Genomic DNA, 24,549 nt, shown 5'->3' on the forward strand with positions numbered 1-24,549 from the left:
AAGAGTCAGTTCTAAGCATCAGGTGGCCAAAGTATTGGAAGCATCAGTTCTTCCAATGAATATTCAAAACTGATTTCCTTCAGTGTGGACAAGTTGGATCTCCTCGCAGTCCAAGGGACTCTCAAGAGTCTTCTCCAACACCGCAGTTCAAAAGCATCAATTCTTTGGTGCTCAGCTTTCTTTATAGTTCAACTCTCACATCCATACATGACCACTGGAAAAACCATAGCTTTGACTGCTGCTGCTGCTGCAAAGTCGCTTCAGTCGTGTCTGACTCTGTGCGACCCCAGAGACGGCAGCTCACCAGGCTTTCCCGTCCCTGGGATTCTCCAGGCAAGAACACTGGAGTGGGTTGCCATTTCCTTCTCCAATGCATGAAAGTGAAAATTGAAAGTGAAGTTGCTCAGTCATGTCCGACTCTTAGCGACCCCATGGACTGCAGCCCACCAGGCTCCTTCCGTCCATGGGATTTTCCAGGCAAGAGCACTGGAGTGGGGTGCCATTGGACCTTTGTTGACAAAGTAATGTTTCTGCCTTTTAATGTGCTGTCTAGGTTTGTCAGAGCTTTTCTTCCAAGGAGCAAGTGTCTTTTAATATCATGGCTGCAGTCACCATCTGCAGTGATTTTGGAGCCCCAAAAAAGAAAGTTTGTCACTGTTTCCACTGTTTCCCCATCTATTTGCCACGAAGTGATGGGACTGGATGCCATAATCTTCATTTTTTGAATGTTGAGTTTTAAGCCATCTTTTTCATCCTCCTCTTTCACTTTCATCAAGAGGCTCTTCAGTTCCTCTTTGCTTTCTGCCATAAGGGTGGTGTCATCTGCATTTCTCAGGTTATTGATGTTTCTCCTGGCAGTCTTGATTCCAGCTTGTGTTTCATCCAGCCCGGCATTTCACATGATGTACTCTGCATATAAGTCAAGTAAGCAGGGTGACAGTATACAACCTTGACATACTCCTTTCCCAATTTGGAACCAGTCTGTTGTTCCATGTCCAGTTCTAACTGTTGCTTCTTGACCCGCATACAGATTTTTCAGGAGGCAGGTCAGGTGGTCTGGTATTTCCATCTCTTTAAGAATTTTCCACAGTTCCCCAGAGAGAGAGAGAGATTGATTTTAAGGAATTTGCTCACAACTGTGGCTGCCTGACTTCATTTTATAAACGGTTATCCCTCCATCATGATTTTAGTCTTTCATCACAGCAGAGCTGGCCTTCCTCATTGTCCTCTGCAGTTGACTCTGTATTGGGGCAGTGGTGTTCTTACAGTAAGTCATTTAGTTTTACTTTGCACCTCACCAGAGACCAAGTGACAAATTGGTGGGAGATGTATGTGGTGTAATTTCTACAACAAGTTGAGAGTCATTTGCAGACTGTGATAGCTGAGTTGGGCTATAAATGTCCTGGGCATCTTTCCTACACCAAAAGAGAAGGTCCCCAAAGGTTTTGAGGCCACGTGTTGTTGCGCATTCCCACCAAGGTTGCTATGAAGGAAGGCGGCCAGTGAGGTGCCAGGGCCCTGACGGTCCATCTTGAATGGCACCTGGGAAAGCACACCATGTGCCTAGACCAGCTTGCTCCACCATCCAGGGTTGTAGGGATAGAATACCTTGCTGTTTGCAGTATGCATAAGTTTTTCAAGTGTGAACAGTAAGAGATTTTTCTAGAAAAGCATATTCACATGAAAATGTGTTGTAAACTTCCCAAACTTGTTTTCAGCTAGCTTTGCTGCTGCTGTTGCTGCTGCTACGTTGCTTCAGTCGTGTCCGACTCTGTGCGACCCCTTAGATGGCAGCCCACCAGGCTCCACCGTCCCTGGGATTCTCCAGGCAAGAACACTGGAGTGGGTTGCCATTTCCTTCTCCAGTGCATGAAAGTGAAAAGGGAAAGTGAAGTTGCTCAGTCGTGTCCGACTCCTAATGACCCCATGGACTGCAGCCTACCAGGCTCCTCCGTCCATGGGATTTTCCAGGCAAGAGTACTGGGGTGGGGTGCCATTGCTTTCTCCGCAGCTAGCTTTGAAGGGAATTTTATTCATTTGTGTTTGTATTTGACTACTTAGAAAATAAAAAGCCTTGACTCTTATTCATTTTAAAATGGATAGTGAACTCTCCTCAAGAAATTAGTTAGGATTCTTTTCTGTGGTGGAATATTCTTTTTTCAGGTCATTTTATGATTCCCTAACTAAATGAAAGTAGTCAAATAGTTAGTATTTCTAACTAAGAAATGGTTAGTAAGCTTTTAAAGCAAATCAAATCATTTTTATATTCCATTTCTTACCATAATAGTATTATGTGCTAATTTTGTCTTTTTAGTCTTACAATTTTGCTATTATTCTGAGAAGTGGGACTTCAAGTTCCTATTTTGTATGTACAAAATTATGTAACTTTTAGATAAATTGTTTGACCGAACTCTTCAGTTCTCCCAGAAAGTAAGACAACTGAGCAGATGAGTCTTGAACCACACACCCAAAGTCCAAATACACGTTGGATAAGCATGTTCTCATCTTCAGATGACTTCAGTGGCGAGCTGAGGGGTCACTTTGTCTTACAGGGCTTCACCAGAATTCTGTTCCATTAGGTGCAACCCAACTGAATGTGTTTACTTCAGCCTCTGTCTTATTTCTTCTTAATTACCATCCACAGCTTTCTTCAATTATGGCAAAATATCACCAGACCAAATATGATTACTCAGTGTCTGTATCAACTCACAGGTAGAGAATGCAGCAATTCTAGATTTGTCTAATAAGTGGCCATTCCTTTATATCTATATTTAAAAATAATGACAATGAGAGTTATAAAACCAACTGCTCACATTCAGTGGTCCTTATTTATAAATTATGGCTAGCTTAAAAATTATCTTAGAATTTCTTTTTTTTACTCCATGGGTAAAAACCATACTTTATGGTGACAATGATTTTGAAATATAAAAACAGATGATTTTCTTTTATTTTTTTACTCTTTTTTAATTAAAGTATAGTTGATTTACAAAGTTGTGTTAGTTTCAGGTGTATAGCAAAGTGAATCGTTTATACATACAAGTATGTCTTTTTTCAGATTCTTTTTCCTATTATAAAATGTTGAGTATAGTTCCCTGTCCTATACAGTAGATCGGTTATTTTTTTCTACATAGTGGTGTGTATATGTTAATCCCAAACTCCTAATTTCTGACTCTCCACAGCTTTCTCCTTTGGTAACCATAAGCTTGTTTTCTCTATCTGTGACTCTATTTCTGTTTTGTATATAAGTCCATTTGTATCATTTTTATTAGATTCCATATATAAGCAATATCATATATTTTTCTGTCTTATGTAACTTAGTATGATAATCTCTAGGTATATCTCTGTTGCTCCAAAAGGCATTAGTTCATTATTTTTCATGTTTGAGTACTATTCCATTTTATGTATATATGTATACATTTTATGTATTTATGTATATACCGCATCTCCCTTATCCATTCAGACAATTAGGTTGCTTCCTTGTTTTGGCTATTGTAAACAGGGCTGCAATGACATTGGAGTACATATATGTTTTCAAATAATAGTTTTCTCTGGATATATGCCCAGGAGTGAATTGGAGGATATTATAGTAGCTCTATTTTTAGTTTGTTAGGGAATGCCCATATTGTTTTCCCTGGTGGCTGTACCGATTTACATTCCCACCAACATTGTAGGAGGGTTTCCTTTTCTCCACATTCTCTCCAGCATTTGTTATTTGTACACCATTCTGACTGGTGTGAAGTGATACCTCATTATAGTTTTGATTTGTATTTCTCTAATAATTAATGATGTGGGGCATATTTTCATGTGCCTTTTGGCCATCTATATGGTGTCTTTGGAGAAACATCTATTTAGATCTGCCTATTCTTTGACTGGGTGATTTGTTTTGTTTTTTGATATTCAGCTGCATAGTTCTTTGTATGTTTTGGAGATTAATCCCTTGTCAGTCACACCCTTTGCAAATATTTTCTTTAGTTCTGTAAGTTGTCTTTTCATTTTGTTTATGGTTTCCTTTGCTGTGAGTTTAAATTTAATTAGGTCCCATTTCTTTATTTTTGCTTTGTTTTCCTTTGCTTTAGGAGACTGATCCAAAAATGCATTGCTACAATTTATGTGAAAGTGTACTGCCTATGTTTCCCTCTAGAAGTCTTATGGTTTCTGGTATTACATTTAGGCCTTTAATTGATTTTGAGTTCATTTTTTTATATGGTGTAGGAGAATGTTGTGATTTTGTTCTTTTGCATATAGCTGTCCAGTTTTCCCAATATCACTTACTAAAGAGACCGTCTTTTCTCCATCGTGTATTCTTGCCTCCTTTGTTGTAGACTGCTGCTGCTGCTGCTGCTAAGTCGCTTCAGTCATGTCTGACTCTGTGCGACCCCATAGATGGCAGCCCACCAGGCTCCTCCATCCCTGGGATTCTCCAGGCAAGAACACTGGAGTGGGTTGCCATTTCCTCCTCCAGTGCATGAAAGTGAAAAGTGAAAGTGAAGTCGCTCAGTTGTATCCAACTCTCCGCGACCCCATGGGCTGCAGCCTACCAGGCTCCTCCGTCCATGGGGTTTCCCAGGCAAGAGTAGTGGAGACTAATTGACCATAATTATGTGGATTTATTCCTGGGCTCGCTATTCTGTTTCATGGAGTTACGTGTCTGTTTTATGCCAGTCCCGTACTGTCTTGGTTACTATAACTTTGTCATATAGTCTGAACCCAGGGAGTCTGATTTCTCCAGCTCTGCTCTTTTTTCACAAGATTCTTTGGCTATTTGGGGTCTTTTGTGTTTCCTTAATTTTTGTTATAGTTTTGTGGAAAATGCCATTGGTAATTTGATAGGGATTACATTGAATCTGTAGATTGCCTTGGTAGTAAAGTCATTTTGACAATATTGATTCTTTCAATCCGAGAGCAGGATATATCTTTCCATCTGTTTGTGTCATCTTTGATTTCTTTCAGCAGTGTCTTACGCTTTTCCGAATATAGGTCTTTTGTCTCCTGAGGTAGGTTTATTCTGAGGTGTTTTATTCTTTTTGATGTGATGGTAAATGAGATTCTTTCCTTAATTTCTCTTTCTGATCTTTGGTTGTTACTGTATAGAAATGCAACAGATTTCTGTGTATTGATTTTGTACCCTGTGTGTGTGTGTGTGCTAGTCACTCAGTCCTGTCCAAGCTTTGTGACCCCATGGACTGTAGCCCACCAGGATCCTCTGTCCATGGGATTTTCCAGGCAAGAATACTTGAGTGGGTTGGCATTCTCTTCTCTAGGGGATCTTCCCAACCCCGGGATCAAACCCAGGTCTCCTGCATTGCAGGCAGATAGATTCTTTACTATCTGAGCTACCAGGGAAGCCCTGAGACTTTATCAAATTCACTGATGAGCTTTAGTAGTTTTCTGGTGGCATTTTTAGGATTTTCTATGTATAGTATCATGTCATCTGCAAACACTGACAATTTTACTTCTTTTCTTTTCCACTTCCTGTGGTGAGGACTTCCAAAACTATGTTGAATAATAGTGGTGAGAGTGGACATCCTTGTCTTATTCCTGATCTGAGAGAAAATGCTTTCAGTTTTTCACCATTGAGAGTAATGTTTGCAGTGGGTTGGTTGTATATGGCCTTTACTATGTTCAGGTAGGTTTCCTCTGTGTCCACTTTCCCGATAGTTTCCATCAGAAATGGTTGTTGATTTTGTCAAAAGCTTTTTTCTGTTTCTATTGAGATGATCATATGGTTTTCCTTCTTCAGTTTGTTGATGTGGTGACCAGTCATTGAAAAATCCTTACATCCTTGGGATAAATCTCACTTGATCACGGTGCATGGTCCTTTTAATGTATTGCTGGATTTGATGTGCTAGTATTTTGTTGAGAATTTTTGCATCTATGTTCATCAGTTATGTGGTTGCTTTTTAGTCTCTAAGTCATGTCCCCATGACTTTTGTGACCCCATGGACTGTAGCCCACCAGGATCCTCTGTCCATGGGATTTCTCAGGCAAGAATACCAGAGTGGGTTGCCATTTCCTTCTCCAGGGGATCTTCCTGACCCAGGGATCAAACCCACGTCTCCTGCATTGGCACTCAGGTTTCTTTTCCACTGAGCCACCAGGGAAGCCCCTGTTCATCAGTTATATGGGTTTGTAATTTTCTTTTTCTGTGATATCTTTTTCTGATTTTGATATCAGGGTGATTGTGACCTCATAAACGGAGTTTGAAAGTGTTCCTTCCTCTGCAATTTTGGGGAGTATATTCAGAAACAAAAGTGTTAACACTTCTCTAAATATTTTGCAGAATTCACTTGTGAAGTCATCTGGTCCTAGACTTTCATTTGATGGAGTTTTTAAATTACTGATACAATTTCAGTAGTTGTAATTGGTCTGTTCACATTTTCTATTTCTTCCTGGTTCCGTCTTGGGAGACTCTGTCTTTCTAAGAATTTGTTAATTTCTTCCAGATTGTCCGTTTTATTGGCATACAGTTGCTTGTAGTAGTATTCATGATCCTTTATGTGGTGTCAGTTGTAACTTTTCCTTTTGCATTTCTAATTTTATTGATTTAGGCCCTCTCCTTTTCTTGATGAGTCTGGCTAAAGGTTTACTAACTTGGTTTACCTTTATAAAGAACCAGCTTTTAGTTTCATTGATCCTTTCTATTGTTTTCTGAGTCTCAATTTCATTTGTTTCTGCTCTGGTATTTATGGTTTCTTTCCTTCTACTAACTTTGTGTTTTATTCTTCTTTCTCTGATTGCTTTAGGCGGAAGGTTAGGATGTATGTTTGAGATTTTTCTTGTTTCCTGGGATATGATTGTATTGTCAATAAACTTCCCTCCTAGAACTGCTTTTGCTGTGTCCCAAGGAGTTTCGATCTTGTGTTTAATTTCATTTGTCTCTAGGTATTTTTTTATTTCCTCTTTGATTTCTTGAGTGAGCCATTGGTTGTTTATTATCATATTGTTTAGCCTCCACATGTTTGAAGTTTTTGCAGTTCTTTAGTTTATTTCTTTTTTTTACTATTTGTTTATTTTTGGCTGTTCTGGGTCTTCATTGCTACATGAGCTTTTCTCTAGTTGGGTGAGTGGAGGCTACTCTCTAGTCGTGATACATGGGCTTCTCATTGTGGTGGCTTCTCTTGTTGCAGAGCAGAGGCTCTAGGGTATGTGGGCTTCAGTAGTTGTGGCATGCAGACTCAGTAGTTTCTGCTTGTGGGCTCTGGAGTGCAAGCTCAGATAGTTGTGGCCCACAGTCTTATTTACTACAGGGCATGTGGGATTTTCCTAGACCAGGGATCAAACCCATGTCTCTTGTATTGGCAGGTGGATTCTTTACTACTGAGCTACAGGGAAGCTCATGTAGCTTATTTCTAATCTCTCAGGGTTGTGATTGCAAAATATGCTTTATATGATTCTAATTGTCTTAAGTTTACTGAGATTCACCTCGTGGTCGAGAATGTGATCAATCCCAGCATGTGAGAATGTTTCATATGCACTTGAGAAGAATGTGTATTCTGCTACTTTCAGATAAATGATTATATATATCAGTTAAGTCCATCTGGTCTAGTGTGTCGTTTAAGGCCTGCCTTTCTTTATTGATTTGCTGTCTGGATGATCTGTCAGTTGATACAAGTGAGCTATTAAAATCCCCCACTGTTGTGTTACTGTTGATTTCTCTTTTTCTGTCTTGTTAACAATTGTCTTATTGAGATGCTCCTCTGTTGGGTGCATGCTGCCGCTGCTGCTAAGTTGCTTCGGTCATGTCTGACTCTGTGCGACGCCATAGACGACAGCCCACCAGGCTTTTCTATCCATGGGACTGTCCAGGCAAGAATACTGGAGTGGGTTGCCATTGCCTTCTCCAATGCATGCATGCATGCTAAATCCCTTCAGTCGTGTCCGACTCTGTGCGACCCTATAGACAGCAGCCCACCAGGCCCCTCTGTCCACGGGATTCTCTAGGCAAGAACACTGGAGTAGGTTGGCCATTTCCTTCTCCAGTTGGGTGCATATATAGTTACAATTGTTATATCTTCTTCTTGGACTGGTCCCTTGATGATTACACAGTGCCTCCTTTGTCTCTTGTAACAGTCTTTATTTTAAAGTCCTTTGTCTGCTTTGAGTATTGCTACTCTAGCTTTACGATAGATAATCACGATGGTGTGATCACTCACCTAGAGCCAGACATCCTGGAATGTGAAGTCAAGTGGGCCTTAGAAAGCATCACTACGAACAAAGCTAGTGGAGGTAATGGAATTCCAGTTGAGCTATTTCAAATCCTCAAAGGTGATGCTGTGAAAGTGCTGCACTCGATATGCCAGCAAATTTGGAAAACTCAGCAGTGGCCACAGGACTGGAAAAGGTCAGTTTTCGTTCCAATCCCAAAGAAAGGCAATGCCACAGAATGCTCAAACTACCGCACAATTGCACTCATCTCACATGCTAGTAAAGTAATGCTCAAAATTCTCCAAGCCAGGCTTCAGCAACACGTGAACCGTGAACTTCCAGATGTTCAAGCTGGTTTTAGAAAAGGCAGAGGAACCAGAGATCAAATTGCCAATATCTGCTGGATCATTGAAAAAGCAAGAGAGTTCCAGAAAAACATCTATTTCTGCTTTATTGACTATGCCAAAGCCTTTGACAGTGTGGATCACAATAAACTGTGGAAAATTCTGAAAGAAATGGGAATACCAGACCATCTGACCTGTCTCTTGAGAAGCCTGTATGCAGGTCAGGAAGCAACAGTTAGAACTGGACATGGAACAACAGACTGGTTCCAAATAGGAAAAGGAGTACGTCAAGGCTGTATATTGTCACCCTGCTTATTTAACTTATATGCAGAGTACATCATGAGAAACGCTGGGCTGGAAGAAACACAAGCTGGAATCAAGATTGCCGGGAGAAATATCAATAACCTCAGATATGCGGATGACACCACCCTTATGGCAGAAAGTGAAGAAGAACTAAAGAGCCTCTTGATGAAGGTGAAGGAGTAGAGTGAAAAAGTTGGCTTAAAACTCAACGTTCAGAAAACTAAGATCATGGCATCTGGTCCCATCACTCCATGGGAAATAGATGGGGAAACAGTGGAAACAGTGTCAGACTTTACTTTTTTGGGCTCCAGAATCACTGCTGATGGTGACTGCAGCCATGAAATTAAAAGACGCTTACTCCTTGGAAGGAAGGTTATGGCCAACCTAGATAGCATGTTTAAAAGCAGAGACATTACTTTGCCAACAAAAGTCCGTCTAGTCAAGGCTTTGGTTTTTCCAGTGGTCATGTATGGATGTGAGAGTTGGACGGTGAAGAAAGCTGAGCGCCGAAGAATTGATGCTTTTGAACTGTGGTGTTGGAGAAGACTCTTGAGAGTCCCTTGGACTGCAAGAGATCCAATCAATCCATCCTAAAAGAGATCAATCCTGGGTGTTTATTGGAAGGTCTGATGTTGAAGCTGAAACTCCAATACTTTGGGCACCTCATGCGAAGGGTTGACTCATTGGAAAAGACCCTAATGCTGGGTAGGATTGGGGGCGGGAGGAGAAGGGGACGACAGAGGATGAGATGGTTGGATGGCATCACCGACTCGATGAACATGGGTTTGGGTAGACTCTGGGAGTTGGTGATGAACAGAGAGGCCTGGCGTGCTGCAATTCATGGGGTCGCAGAGAGTCGGACATGACTGAGCGACTGAACTGAACTGAACTGAACTGATTTATGATGTGTTAATTTCTGCTGTACAGCAAAGTAACTCAGTCATACATATATATATATATTCTTTTCCATAATGATTTATCTCGGGATATTGAATACATATCCTGAGATACATATTCTCAGTGCTGTACAGTTCTCTGTGCTATACGATAGGACCTTGTTGTTTATCCATTCTATATATAATTGTTGCGTCTACTAGTCCCAACCTCCCACTCCATCCCTCCTCCAGCCCCCTCCTTCTTGGCAACCACAAGTCTGTTCTCTATGTAAATCTATTTCTGTTTCATACAAAAAGTTCATTTGTGTCTTATTTTAGATTTCAGTTATAAGTGATATCATATGATATTTGTCTTTCTCCATCTGACTTACTTCACTTAGTATGGATTCACCCATCCATGTTCCTAGATGGACGTAGAGAATGGTAAAACTCCATTGTATTGAATATATATGTACCACATCTTCTTCACCCATTCATCTGTCTGTGGGCATTTAGGTTGTTTCCGTGTCTTGACTGTTGTAAGTAGTGCTGCTGTTGGGATGCACATTGGGCTGCATGTATCTTTTTGAATTTCAGTTTTCTCTGAATCTGTGCCCAGGGGTGGGATTGCTGGATCTCATGGTAGCTCTGTTCTTCTGAGGAATCTCCATACTGTTCTCCATGGTAACGGCACCAACTCATGCTTGCTCTTTCTGAATGTTGTCTTATGTGAAGCCCATGAGAATTTTATTTTATTTCATTCTATTTTATTTTGCTTCTGGGTGTTTTGTTTGTTTGTTTATTAAAATCAGTAATAAAACACCTGGATCCCCGATACTTGGAGTGTCTTTCTAAGTTTGAAAACTTTAATCAGTTTCGTCTGCCATTTTATCTTACTGAGCAATGTTGACATTCTCTGGATAATCCACCAGCTTTCTCCCCACCTCCCCCACCAAGCCCTGGCCACTCTGCATTTACTCAAAGGGCAGGTGGCCCTCTCCCAGCATGAGCCATCGTGTTGTCCAGAGGTTACAGCTGACAACATGAAAACTAAGGCTCAGAGGGGAGTGAAGGTGTCCTGTGTTAGTGCTCAGTGAGGAAAGAGACCTGCCCTATCCTTTGGGGACTCAGGGCAAAGGGAAGAGAGAGTTGAAGGAGGTACGGCAGTATATGTGGGCCTGTCAGGCAGTATTCTGTGAGAAGTGGTGGGTAAGCAGGGACTTGAAGGAGGTGAAGGAATAGAGCAGGGGCTATGGAGGTAGAACATTCCAGCCGGGGAGAGGGGCAAGTGCAGAGCCTGAGGGGGGCAGATACAGTGAGCATCCTGAACAGAGTGAGCAGGAGGAAAGGGGTGGAAGATGACTGCACAGATGGGTGCTGGGCCAGATGGGGGAGCCTGGTGGACCAGGTGGAAGAGGCTTCCAGAAGAAGGGCGTAAACCAGGCCACGTGACATGCTGTGGTACTCGCAGGAGCAGGAGGAATCAGTGTCTTTACAGGGGCAGGCGCCATTAGGTAGTCAGTGACAGACGCCTGGCTAGATGGGCGCAGGAGAAGAGGATGATGGGTAGCTTTCTGGAGGAGCCAGGACACTCGGAGGTCAGCAGAGAAAGAAGGTCTTGCTGGAGGGGGAAGGAGTGAAGGACTTTTTTTATGGAGGAATCAACAGCATACTTTTAGCCTGAAAGGAATAATCCAGTAGAGGAAAAAATTGTGGTTTTCTTCTCCCTTAACATGTATGTTTCCTAGATGCACTCCTGCCTTGTATCGCCCACATCTTTCTCGCACATAATTCCAAACCATTGTGGTGTAAATAGCTCTGTTGTACTCTCTTTTGAGTGTCACGGGAGGAAATGTGATAAACTCTCTATAAACTAATTCCTATGTCCAATAGTCCTTGGGGGCTTCCCTGGTGGCTCAGGCAGTAAAGAATCTGCATGCAATGCAGGAGACCTGGGTTCCATCCCTGGGTCGGGAGGATCCCCTGGAGAAGGGAGTGGCTACCCACTCCAGTATTCTTGCCTGGAGAATTCCAGTTGGCTCCAAAATCAATGCAGATGGTGACTACAGCCATGAAATTAAAAGACACTTGCTCATAGGAAGAAAAGCTGTGACAAACCTAGGCAGTGTATTAAAAAGCAGAGATATCACTTTGCCGACAAAAGTCCGTATAATCAAAGCTATGGTTTTTTCAGTAGTCAAGTATGGATGTGAGAGTTGGACCATAAAGAAGGCTGAGCATGGAAGAATTAATGCTTTCTATCTGTGGTGCTGGAGAAGACTCTTGAGAGTCCCTTGGACACAAGGAGATCAAACCAATCAATCCTAAAGGAAATCAACCTTGACTATTCATTGGAAGAACTGATGTTGAAGCTGAAGCTCCAATACTTTGGCTACCTGATGCGAAGAGCCAGCTCATTGGAAGAGACCCTGATGCTGGGGAAGATTGAAGGCAGGAGGAGAAGGAGATGACAGAGGATGAGATAGCTGGATGGCATCCCTGACTCAATGGACATACATTTGAGCAAACTCTGGGAGATGGTAAAGAACAGGGAAGCCTGGCGTGCTGTAGTCCATGCGGTCACAAAGAGTCGGGCATGACTGAGCAACTGAACAACGACACTACAAAAGCCATGAGAAAAGCAAGCTCTCTTTTTTTTTTAATGAGAGGTTTTTTTGTTTTTTGGCTGCCCTGGGTCTTGCTTACTGTGCTCAGTCTTTCTCTAGTTGTAGTGAGTGGGGGCGACTCTTCCTTGTGGTACACGGGCTTCTCATTGCAGTGGCTTCTCATTGCAGAGCACAGGCTTCAGGGTGTGCAGGCTTCAGTAGTTGTAGCTCGCAGGCTCTAGAGCCTGTGGGCTCCGTAGTTGTGGTGCAAGGGCTTAGTTGCTCATTGGCATGTGGTATCTTCCCAAAGCAAGGATCCAACCCATGTCCCCTGCGCTGACAGGTAGATTCTTAACCACTGGATCACCAGGGAAGTCCCGAGAGATTTTAAATTAACCGTGAAAACTATGTTATCAGGGCTTTAAAGTCCCAACATGTTTATGAATACAAATATTCCTATTTCCAATGAATGTTTAAAATGTATCATCCAAGCATTTGTAAAAGTTCTAAATGGCATCTTGCAGATTTCTCAACTTTCTGATACCATAGTAAATTTCTTATGGAAGAACAGGAGAAGATGCTCTGGAATATAATTCAGGGTCTTATTTACACAGTGGAGTGTGAACCTTATAGTTTAATCACCTAGTCTCTAAAATAGATGCATCTCCCATGTTCAGCAGCCCAGAATGTCAGCATTTTCAACACTTGTCAGAGACTCTGAGCACCTACTGGCTGCCATTTGGGTAAGGCCACTATGATCTGAGGTAACAGGGGAAATGTGCTCACTGTCCTTGTAGGTTTCTCAGAGTTGTAGCCCTCTGTCAGGTTATATCACCAAAACGCAAGGGCACTACCCACTCCAAATGTGTGCTGACTTGCCTCTCCTCACAAATGCCTTCACTGAGTTGAAGCTTAAAATTTAGTCTGTTTATAGTGAGGATTTGTGTAAACAAACAAAAAGCCTAATGGAAAAGCTTCTGTCTTCTGTATTTTTGCATTTTTACTAACTACAGTTCACATCCCTTATGTAGACAGGCACGTCAAGGATTCTTCCCATATATTAGACTCAAGAAAATGTGGTTGTAGTTTTGTTTTCTCTGGATGATCTTATATGCTTTCGTTTTTCAGAAATGAACACTGTAGCCCATTGTGTTTCCATTAATACGTTTCCTTGAATAGGGTTCAGAATTTTCCCAGTTACACTACTCCTCTCCAGGATCGGGCTTCCCTAGTGGCTCAGACAGTAAAGAATCTGCCTGCAATGTGGGAGACCCAGAGATTGAACCTGGAGTCTCCAGGATCTGGTAAAACACATGCACCCATTTTTCTAGGGACTTTATTTTATCAAAAACTATTTTAACCTGCCACATTTTATATATTCAGAGTTCTAGGAGATTCAGCCTTTCAGAATCAAATACTTCTAAATAAACAAATAAAAACAAATATAATAAGTATAAATTACTATAATGAATGTAAATATATGATAAATATAAATGCATAAGTGTAAATAACTCTGTTCATGTTAATACCTAGAGGAAGACTTTGGTGGCCATGTTTTTCATTGTCCTGTGCGTTTGCCTTGTGAGGAGGCCATGCAGAGCGAGGCTTTACAGCTTGGGCTGAGGAGGTGTTGTCTGTGTCTGGCTGGATCTGCCACTCACTCTGACCACAAGTGAGTAATTTGACCGTTTTAAGTTTCAGTTTCTTCATGGTAAAAGTTGGGTAACAACATGTACCTCAGGAGGTTATTCTGAGATGTGTGTGTGTGTGATATTTTGTTTCCTTTGCCTTGAAGTAAGCGCACAGCCTTGTCCTCTGGACCCATCTTTCCTTACCTGCAGCCTTTCCAAACCTAAGAAACAGCTGTTTCTTCCTGCGGTAGCTCATCCATGAACTATAATGTCCTACATTTATAGGACATTAGACAGTTATCAAAGAGATCCTGAATCTAGGGGATTAACCTGATACCTTGAATGTGCTTTCTTATGAAGAAATGATTCATCTCTTTGGACCCACCTCTTCTCCACAATAACAGTTTCAGGAAAAGCTGATGTGCATCATCTCTGCTTATTGGCCTTATACTCATGAGAGGAATATATTTGCAGCTTTTAGAGCATAAGCACAAAACATATGTATCTAATTGTCATGGAATCTTGGACTCTGGACTATGCTGCTGCTGCTGCTGCTAAGTCGCTTCAGTTGTATCCGACTCTGTGTGACCCCAGAGACGGCAGCCCACCAGGCTCTGCTGTCCCTGGTATTCTCCAGGCAAGAACACTGGAGTGGGTTGCCATTTCCTTCTCCAATGCATGAAAGTGAAAAGTGAAAGTGAAGACGCTCAGTCGTGTCCGACTCTTAGCGACCCCATGGACCACAGCCTACCAGGCTCCTCCATCCATGGGATTTTCCAGGCAAGAGTACTGGAGTGGGGTGCCATTGCTGTCTCCGAGTATGAGTAGTCCCCAGAGTTGAGCAGGTCTTGTTAACTAAGTGGCAGACTCCCCTCGCGCATCTGCAATGGCGCGTGTGCTGTGGGCTGCACAGAGCTGCCTTCCGCCAGCCCAGCATCCCGAGGCGGGTCCCACAGGCCGGTCCCTCAGAGTTCTGAGGCTCCTGTGAAGTCTGGTCAGAAGAGTCGAAGTCACTGTGAGCTGTTCTAACTGCGTCATCACCCCTGGAGGCACGGATGTGGTTGCTTTTCTCGCTGAGTCAGACAGTCAGCGTTAGAGTTCAGAAATCCAACTCAAATTCAGAAATATGTCCCTGACAACACTTAAGTTCTTTTCACCTGTAGTGATAAGAAATATTGTGGTTGATTGTTTCCACTATATTTTCAGGATTTTTGTGGGTGTGTGGGTGTGTGATCATCGCAGTTATAAAGAAGGGCGGGCCGAGACTCAGTCCACTAGGCGCCTATACCTGCTTGTCTCCTGGAGCTGCACCCCTGCTCCCACCAGCCTCCGACCAGAGCCCCTCCCCGCTCTTTTGGATTAAAATATTTTTACTGAATTTAATAGGCTGCCAATAGAGAACTATAAAAAGGAAGTAAAATTTTTTCAGATGACATCTTTGGTAGGCTAAGTCTAAGAACTGCAGCTTCTAATCAGCAACCTAAACAAAGAAAATATGAACAAAATCAAACCATGTGATAATGAAAACTCTTCTCTCATCACTTCCAGTGGTTTTGAAAAAACAGCATCACAAAAAGCAGAGAGACTAGAAAGAAGGAAAGGTAGCATTATTTTTTAGACCGAACAGTCCAGGTAACTCTCACTTCTTTTCTTGATGAGTCTGGCTAAAGGTTTACTAACTTGGTTTACCTTTACAAAGAACCAGCTTTTAGTTTCATTGATCCTTTCTATTGTTTTCTTAGTCTCAATTTCATTTATTTCTGCTCTGGTATTTATGGTTTCTTTTCTTCTACCAACTTTGTGTTTTATTCTTCTTTCTCTGATTGCTTTAGGTGGAAGGTTAGGATGTATGTTTGAGATTTTTCTTGTTTCCTGGGATATGATCCCACATGCCCTGTGACTGAAAGACCAAAACATAAAACAGAAGCAGTTTTGTAACAAATTCAATGACGACTTTTAAAATGGTCCGCATGAATCAAACCTTTAAAAAATAATGAAGTGCAGAGCACATCTAAGTATTTTGTCCTGAGAGCTGCTGCAAGCCCATACTGCACCCTGTGTGAATTAGAACATTCTGGTCCATTCAGTATCTTATGTGAATTAGAACAAGGCAGCCCCTCCCTGACCATGTAGCTTGTCATCACATGGCTTAGTGGCCTCTGTACTCTCAGGGTCTGGCAAAGGGCCTGACGCTTAATAAGGCTCTAACATCTCTTAGATGGGCTTGTGCACATAAATAAAGAGATACACCCTGAGAGAGATTCATCAGACCTCTCTGCTTCGCATCTCACTCTCGGACTTAGTGTTTCTCAGGCCCCTTTCAGCTCCAGTGTCCCATGATTTCTGTGACTCACACCGAACTGGTTAGTGAGGTACATCTTCTCCCCCATTATGCACTTTATTGATGCTACCTCATCCACATTTTTAATAGATGGCTTTTATTAGAACAGATGTAAATCTTTGCAGGGTAATCTTAGGATTTCTGTGGTCAACGAGGTGTAGCGTTGGGGCACAGTGGGTGGAGACTTTCTTTTCCATCTCATCAGATTTGAAACAGAGTTGTTCCTGGTCAAATGGGGCTGAGGCTTCACGGCACAGGGTTTCGTTTTGTCTTCTTCCACCCTATAAAATTAAAATGAGCTTTGAGGCAGTCTGTTGACCTTTGGCCAAGGGCAGTGTCTTCCCAGCTTGAATCGCTCACTGACCTCTTTTGGATTTTTCCATATCTGTGTGGCTTGGCAGTGTTGTTTCCATGTATGGGGCAGTGTGTGCACAGGAGGTTGTAAGTGGAGATTTCAGGCTAGTTGTCTTTATCATTTGCAGCATCAGCTGTTGGAATCCCAGCTGCACCACTTCAAGGCGTGTTATACAAACATCTCTGCATCTCAGTGTCCACATTTGTAGAGAGGGGGTGTCTACCTCACAGACTTTTCTGGAGGAGTTAATCCATTGTGAATGGAAAAAAAGCTGTCTGGCATGACTTCCCAGGTGGCTCAAAGGTAAAGAATCCGCCTGCCAATATAGGAGATGTGGGTCTGATCCCTGGTTCAGGAAGATCCCCTGGGGAAGGAGATGACAACCCACTCCAGTATTCTTGCCTAGAGAATCCCATGGACAGAGGAGCCTGGCAGACTACAGTCCATGGGGTCACAAAGAGTCAGACATGACTGAGTGACTAAATAACAACGTGTAGTAAATGCCCTTGATATATTAACCTTTTAAAACAAATGTTGTTGTTGTTCAGTCACTGAGTCGTGTCTGACTCTGCGACCCAATGGAGTGCAGCATGCTAGGCTTCCCTGTCCTTCACTATCTCCCGGAGTTTGCTCAAACTCGTGTCCATTGAGTTGGTGATGCCATCCAACCATCTCATCCTCTGTCGTCCCCTTCTCCTCCTGCTCTCAATCTTTCCCAGCATCAGGGTCTTTTCCAGTGAGTCAGCTCTTCGCCTCAGGTGACCAAAGTATTGGAGCTTCAGCTTCAGCATTAGTCCTTCCAGTGGTTATTCAGGGTTGATTTCCTTTAGGATTGACTGATTTGATGTCCTTCAAACAATCCAAGTGCCTGTAATTTCTGCTTGGCAACTGTAGGGGACACCCAAGAGGCATCAGCTGAGAAGGGAGAATGCTGCAGAGGCTGGAAGGAGGTGGGACTTGATCTTCTCAGGGAAGGTTCCTGCAGCTGTGGGTGGTCCCATCACAGGGCCTGGGTGAATGTTATAGAGAAGGCTAGGTCAGTTTCCACTCCTGCCTGAAGGTTGGACACTTGGTTATCTCCTTCGTGTCAGCCTGGATTTGTTTCAAAGCTGCCCCTCCTCTGAGGATTTGGTTGTTTGGGGGACCCTTGGAGTCTTCTTTTAAAAATAAAAAATTTTTTTGGGGGGGCCACACCACATGGCATGTAGGATCTTAGTTCCTTGACTAGGGATTGAACCATGCCCCCTGCATTGGAAGCACAGAGTCTTAATTAATCACTGGACAGCCAAAGAAGTCCCCTTGGCGTCGTCTTTAGTCTCTCTCAGATGGTAAAAGCGTCTGCCTACAATGCGGGAGACCCAGGTTCAATCCTTGGGTTGGGAAGATCCCCTGGAGAAGGAAATGGCAACCCACTCCAATACTCTTGCCTGGAAAATCCCATGGATGGAGGAGCCTGGTAGGCTACAGTCCATGGGGTCGCAAAGAGTCGGCAGACACAAGTGAGCGACTTCACTTTCACTTTTCCTTGTAAGTGCTGCCACCACCATCCTGAAACTGAAGCTCCAGTACTTTGACCACTTGATGTGAACAGCTGATTCACTGAAACAGACCCCAGTGCTGGGAAAGATTGAGGGCAGGAGAAGGGTACGACAGCAGACAAGATGGTTGGATGGCATCACAGACTCAATAGACATGAATCTGAGCAAATTCCAGGAGATGGTGAAGGACAGGGAAGCCTGGCGTGCTGCAGCTTGTGGGGCAGCAAAGAGTCAGACACGACTGAGTGCCTGAACTGAACTGAGCTGAGTGAATCACTCTGGGTTTGGTTTTTTTTTGACTGCATTGGATCTCCTTTGCTGCACGTGAGCTTTACTGCTGTTGGCTGATGGAGAGTTAACAGCCCTGTGAGGCTGAGATGCAAGGAGGAAGGGATGTGCCAATTCACTTGATAAAAACTAGATTATCTTTATTGAATCAGCTGAAACTGAGGCCTTTGTAATCACTGACCACAATAATCGTGATAGATTGCAGAGCAAGCCATGAGGTCAGCAGCCTGGTGTTTTCCTAAGTCACTCTTGACTGTTTCTGGAGGAGCTCGCTGTTCCCTTCAGTCAGGCAGTTGGAGAGTCCTCCCCTCTTCCTGTCATGCCCTGGCCCTGGAGGCTTCCTGTTGCTCTGGCCTTCTCCTCAGGGACCCAGATCTTCCCTGAGAAGACAGCTGCTGCTGTTCCAGCCCTGTTCCAGCTTTCTTCATTGAGAAGTCTCAGCTCAAGTAGATATAAACACAGAGCCAGTCATGGGCTCCAGCTATGCTTGGCCAAATCCAATCTGTTTCCATGCACTCTTGGGCAAATTCACTTGCATTTATTTTTTTTAATTTTTATTTATTTATTTTTAGGTTTTTGGCTGTGCTGGGTCTCCGTTGCTGTACCCAGGATTTCTCTAGTTGTGGCAAGTGAGGGCTCCTCTCTAGTTGTGGTGTGTGGGCTTCTCATCACAGTGGCTTCTCTTGTGGAGCACAGGCTCTAGGGTCCATGGGCTTCAGTTGTTGCTGCTCCCAGGCTCTAGAGAACAGGCTCAGTAGCTGTGGCACATGGATTTAGTTGCTGTGCGGCATGTGAGATCTTCCTGGACCGGGAATCGAACCCGTGTCCCCTGCATTGGCATTCGTATTCTCAACCACTGGATCACCAGAGAAACCCTGCATTTTTTAAAAGTCCAGTCCAATTTAAAATTTCAATTCCCCACTTGATTTAAATCTCATCTCCCTTCTGTCTAGTCTAGCCTTAACACAGGGTTCCAGGTAACTGAAGTGGGGATATACTGGGGTCCATTCTCCTCTCACCTCAACCAGTGGTGAGGACTGGTTTGGAGATCTTTCTTCATTATGGTTACTCTGGGTTCAGCTTTCCTGAAGTTGGAAGCAAGGGGAGGGGATGGGGAGAAGGGCAAACAGCTCTTGACTTAACTGGGTGCCACTGTCTGGTCCTTGTCATCGTCTGTCCGGCTCTCATTGACTCTCTGCCCCCTGGGTGGCACGTATGAGTTCTTCAGAGGGTTCTGCAGCACCTGCCTTTCCTGAAGCAGAAGGCCCAGCTCCAGCTTGTCTCATATTGCTGGGTTCCTCTTATATCTAGGTAGCCCAGTTGAGTGGATGCTGGCAGGATGGTTTGAATCCAGATCCTTTGGTGTTGACCACTTGATCCATGGGCTTCCCTGGTGGTTCAGTGGTAAAGAATCTGCCTGCCAATGGAGGAAACACAGGAGACTTAGGTTCGATCCCTGGGTTGGGAAGATCCTCTAGAGAAGGAAATGGGAACCCATTCCAGTATTCTTGCCTGGAGAATTCCATGGACAGAGGAGCCTGGCAGGCTACAGTGTTCATATCCGTGCTGTGCAGATGGTGGGGGTAGAGGCTGCTCCAGAGCTGCCTCCTCCCTGTCTGGCCAGCTCCCTTCAGTTCTCCAGTCTGTCTCTGCCGGGACAGATTAGTGGATCCAGTCTAAGCTGATGCCCACCTGGAGAGTGGATCGACAGTCCCTCCTTGCAGGGATCCCCAATCGCTATGAGTGATTCCTTTTTTTTTTTTTCTTCAGTGCATCTCAGTTCTCCTTCTTAGAGGGAAGGAGTGAGGTGGCTGGTGTCCCTTAGGGAACTCCAAGGGAGAGATCCACCTGATGTTGGTAGTTCTCTTTATTTTTTCTTATACTTTTTTAAAAGATTTTTTTTTTGATGTGGACCATTTTTTTTAAAGTCTTTATTGAATTTGTTATAATATTGCTTCTGTTTTGGTTTTTTGGCCACAAGACATGTGGGATCTTAGCTTCCTGATGAGGGATTCACCCTGCACCCCCTGCAGTGGAAGGCAAGTCTTAACCACTGGACCCCCGGGGAAAGCCTGGTAGTTCCCTTTAGAATGTGGATACTTAGATCCTCTTTGTCATCTACTTTGCCTCCTAAATTCCAGTGTTTTGCATTGAGAAAGGTCCCTGTGAATATCTTAATAGATACCAATTTTAATTGATAGAACCAATTTTAATTGGTTCTAGTCCTAGGGCTGGGGCTTCCCAGCCCTAGGCAGGCAGTGGTAAGGAATCTGCCTGCCAGTGCAAGAGACACAGGTTCTATCCCTGGGTCGGGAAAATCCTCTGGAGGAGGGCATGGCAACCCACTCCAGTATTCTTGCCTGGAGAATTCCATGGACAGAGGAGCCTAGTGAGCTACAGCCCATGGGGTCGCAAAGAGTCAGACACGACTTCGCGACTTAACAACAGCAACAGCAAGTGAACATTTTTGATCACTGATTTGAATGCATGGGTTTCCGACTCTTTGCGACTGTATGGACTGCAGCCCAGCAGGCTCCTCTGTCCGTGGGATTTCCCAGGCAAGAATACTGGAGTGGATTGCTATTCCCTCCTCCAGGCGATCTTCCTGACCTGAGGACTGAACCAGTGTCTCCTGCACTGGCAGGCGGATTCTTTACCATCTGAGCCATCGTCTTGTCTCTGACTCTTTCTAAAAGCTACTTAGTTCCAGAGTTCTGCTGTGCACCCTCTTTGTCTCTCCGCATGCTCTCCCCCAGCAACCTCAATCACTCGGCTGGTTTTTCTCTCCAGAGCCTTCTGCCTGGGGTTATCATCTGAGGAACCAGGTCTCATAGTGATTCAGGCTTTCAAAGATAGGCTTTCAATATTCTCTTCAAATAGGAGTATATCTACATCGAAAAGATAAGAAAGTGTGTATTTTTACATCAACTGTTAAATGTAAACATTGGAAATAAAACACAATTTTGATAACTTCCTTCCCCCTCCCCTCCCTCCCTCCTTTTCTTTCTCCCTTTCTCCTTTTTTTCCCCTTCTTTCTTTCTCTTTCTTCCTCATTTGACCCAGACTCCCTGGATCTCTCTGGAGACCTTCTTCTCTGTTGCCCCTGCCTGATACCCCTCAACTTCCCTTTTTCCATCTCAGAAATGGTTCTTCATTCGATTTTGTCCTCTTGGTTTCCACTGACACTAAATTTGAAGAGTAAGATATTTGACAGCATGGAGTATGAAGTAAGGATGAACAAAGTTAATCTGTGGCTACACTGGAGAGGACCTTGCCGAGCATGCTAAATAAATAAATGATAAAGAGGGCTTGGCTCAATGGGCAGTACGGAAGCCTTGGGCATTGATCAGGAGGTGATGGGAGAGACACTATTAAAACTACATTGGAGGGACTTCCCTGCTGGTCCAGTGGCTAAGACTCCACACTCCCAATGCAGGGGGTCTGGATTCAATTCCTGGTTGGGCAGGAACTGGATCTCGCATACCACAACAAAGAGTTCGCATTACTTCTTGAACTTTTTAAAAGCAAGATCAGAGTCTTTATAATTTATTTGGAGTAATTTATCTAGCGATGCATGTTCATTGATTGCACTTTTCTTATATTTGTTTCTATTTTTAAAACTTTGTATGCATCAATCTTGTGAGGGTTCTGTTCCAACAGAGATTCTCTTTATAATGAGGCTCTGCCCCACATGTCTGTCATCTCTTCCATCAGACTAGCAGGCTAAGAAGAGCATGTTCTTCTCTTGGTGATGAAAGAGACACTTGAAAGCCAGTCCAAGACTACAAGGGTTTTACTTATGCATTCTGCTTATGTCATTTCTGTAAAATCCCACTGGCCAAAGCAACTCATGTAGAAGACCGTCAGAGGGAAGGATAGAGCAGGTTATATGGCCAAGTCCAAAATTATTGGAGTGGGCTAGATAAAGAAGATTGGTATATATATATAAGGGAATACAATGGAATATTACTCCGCCACAGGAAGGATGACATAGTGCCATTTTGAGAGATGTGGATGGACCTGGAGAGTTTCATATAGAGTGAAGTAGATCAGAAAGAGAAAAACAAATATTGTATAATACTGCTTATATGTGAAATCTAGAAAAATGGTACTGATGAACTTACTTGCAAAGCATCAATAGAGACACAGACACAGAGAACACACAGACATAGAGAGCACAGGGAGTATATGGACACCAGAAGGGGAGCCGGGGGTGGGGTGTATGGGGAGGTTGGGATTGACAGAGATACACACTGTGTATGAAATAGACAACTAGTGAGCACCTAGTGTATACCACCGGGAACTCTACTCACTGCTCTGTGAGGACCTGAATGGAAAAGAAATCCAGAAAAGAGGGGATATATGCATATGTATAGCTGATTCACTTTGCTGTGCAGCAGGAACAATATTGTAAAACAACTATACTCCAATAAAAATTAATTTAGAAATAAAAAATCAAGCTGCCTAAATTATAAGCCTCCCCCCGAAAAACCCCAACAAAATTATTGGAGTGGGCAAGTATGCTCCTCCCTTAGAGATAGTCTGTATGTGTGGAGTGAGGGGTGGGAGTGAGTATTTTTGAATAATCTATTCTAATCTGGCAAAGCCAGGTTTTGCATTGAGGTAATATCGTACCAGAGAGCAAGCTCCAGTAGCTACACTGACACCACCATCACAAACTAGTATTCCTGAATTGGGCAGTGTCTCACTAATGAGGGACTGTAGCCAGGTCTCACCTCGTGACGTGAAGCTCGTGGCTTTACGTTGTGAGGTAGGTGTGCCTGTTAGAGGGGGAGGCTATGACACCTTCCTTCCTGTCTTGGTGTTGCTGTTCAGTCACTAAGTCATGTCTGACTTTTTGAGCCCCTGTGGACCACAGCATGCCAGGCTCCTCTGTCCTCCACTATCTCCTGGAGTTTGCTCAAATTCATGTCCATTGAGTTGGTGATGCTATCCAACCATCTCATCCTCTGTCGCCCCCTTCTGCCTTCAGTCTTTTCCAGCATCAGGGTCTTTTCCAGTGAGTCATCTCTTCGCATCAGGTGGCCAAAGTATTGGAGCTTCAGCATCAGTCCTTCCAATGAATGTTCAGGACTGATTTCCTTTAGGGTTGACTAGTTTGATCTCCTTGCAGTCCAGGAGATTCTCAAGAGTCTTCTCCAGCACCACATTTCAAAAGCATCAGATCTTCAGTGCTCAGCCTTCTCTGTCTCACTCATAATTTTAACTCTAGCCCTAAAATTTAGTCTGTACCAAGTAGAAATTTAAAAATTGATTCCTCTTAATCCCCTAGTTCAGTGTTCCTTCAGCTTTTTAATTGTAGCCCACAGGAGGATGTGCATTTTATTTTAAAAAAACTTTTTATTTTTGAAAGATTTTTTTTAATTGGAATATAGTTGCTTTACAGTGCTGTGTTGGTTCCTACTGTACAGCACAGTGAATCAGCCGTATGTGTACATATGTCCTCTGTGTTTGGATCTCCTCCCATTCAGTCCCCACAGAGCACTGAGCAGAGAGCTCCCTTTTCTGTGCAGCAGGTCCTCATCAGTTATCTGTTTTATACACAGTGTGGGTCTGTGTCAACCCCAGTCTCCCATCCACCCCACCTCCCCTTCCGCCTTGGCGTCCATACATTTGTTCTCTATGTCTGTCAGAGTGCATTTAACATCATGACTCAATTCATGTATATATCTATGCATTCATATTTCTGGAACAAAAGTTTCAGAAAACAATGCTAATTCTTTCCATGAGTGCTTCACTATGGTATTTGTCTTTTATATCCATTCCATTCCAAGTGATTCTATGAAAAAATGGCTGGCTAAGACCTGATGAGTTTCATCTCTCATTAATGGGCTGTGTTTACAGTTTGAAAAAAACAAACAGTGCCTTAGTTCACAGTCCCCATTCTAGGGTTACTTTTGTGCATGTTGATCTCCTCCTCTGATATTTGTCTAGAAGGAGGGGGTTGAAAAATGAGGCTCCTAGCACAGCTTTTAAATTCTGGTTGGCCATCACCTAGTGTAGCCTGCGTTCCTGGGGTGCTATGTCCCCTCACTGAACCAACTATTGCCAGCTACAATTTCCAACACGATTGGTTATTAAGGTTCTTCAGAGCTATCTAGA

The 24,549-nt window shown here is 43.3% G+C and overlaps 1 protein-coding gene across 10 annotated transcripts in view; it reads left to right on the plus strand.

Annotated features, from left to right (window-relative positions):
• The window catches only part of LOC145509220 (uncharacterized), a 169,768-nt gene that overhangs the window by 40,068 nt on the left and 105,151 nt on the right, over positions 1-24,549 (plus strand). For 5 of the 10 annotated variants that reach the window (XR_014055921.1, XR_014055922.1, XR_014055923.1 and 2 more), the window contains exon 4: positions 13,807-13,945. The exons of 4 other annotated variants lie outside the window; for them this stretch is intronic. Coding sequence is in view for 1 of the 6 variants with exons in the window: in XM_081497565.1 (XP_081353691.1) it covers positions 13,866-13,945 (80 nt within the window). In the remaining 5 variants the exon portion in view is untranslated. Of the gene's footprint in view, positions 1-1,718; positions 5,279-13,806; positions 13,946-24,549 lie in introns of those variants that run through there. One more of the 10 variants, XR_014055924.1, reaches the window with a different exon arrangement.

The sequence above is a fragment of the Giraffa tippelskirchi genome, chromosome 6 (genome assembly GCF_054371585.1).
Source record: "Giraffa tippelskirchi isolate mGirTip1 chromosome 6, T2T-mGirTip1v1.2.pri, whole genome shotgun sequence".
Taxonomy (NCBI): domain Eukaryota; kingdom Metazoa; phylum Chordata; class Mammalia; order Artiodactyla; family Giraffidae; genus Giraffa; species Giraffa tippelskirchi.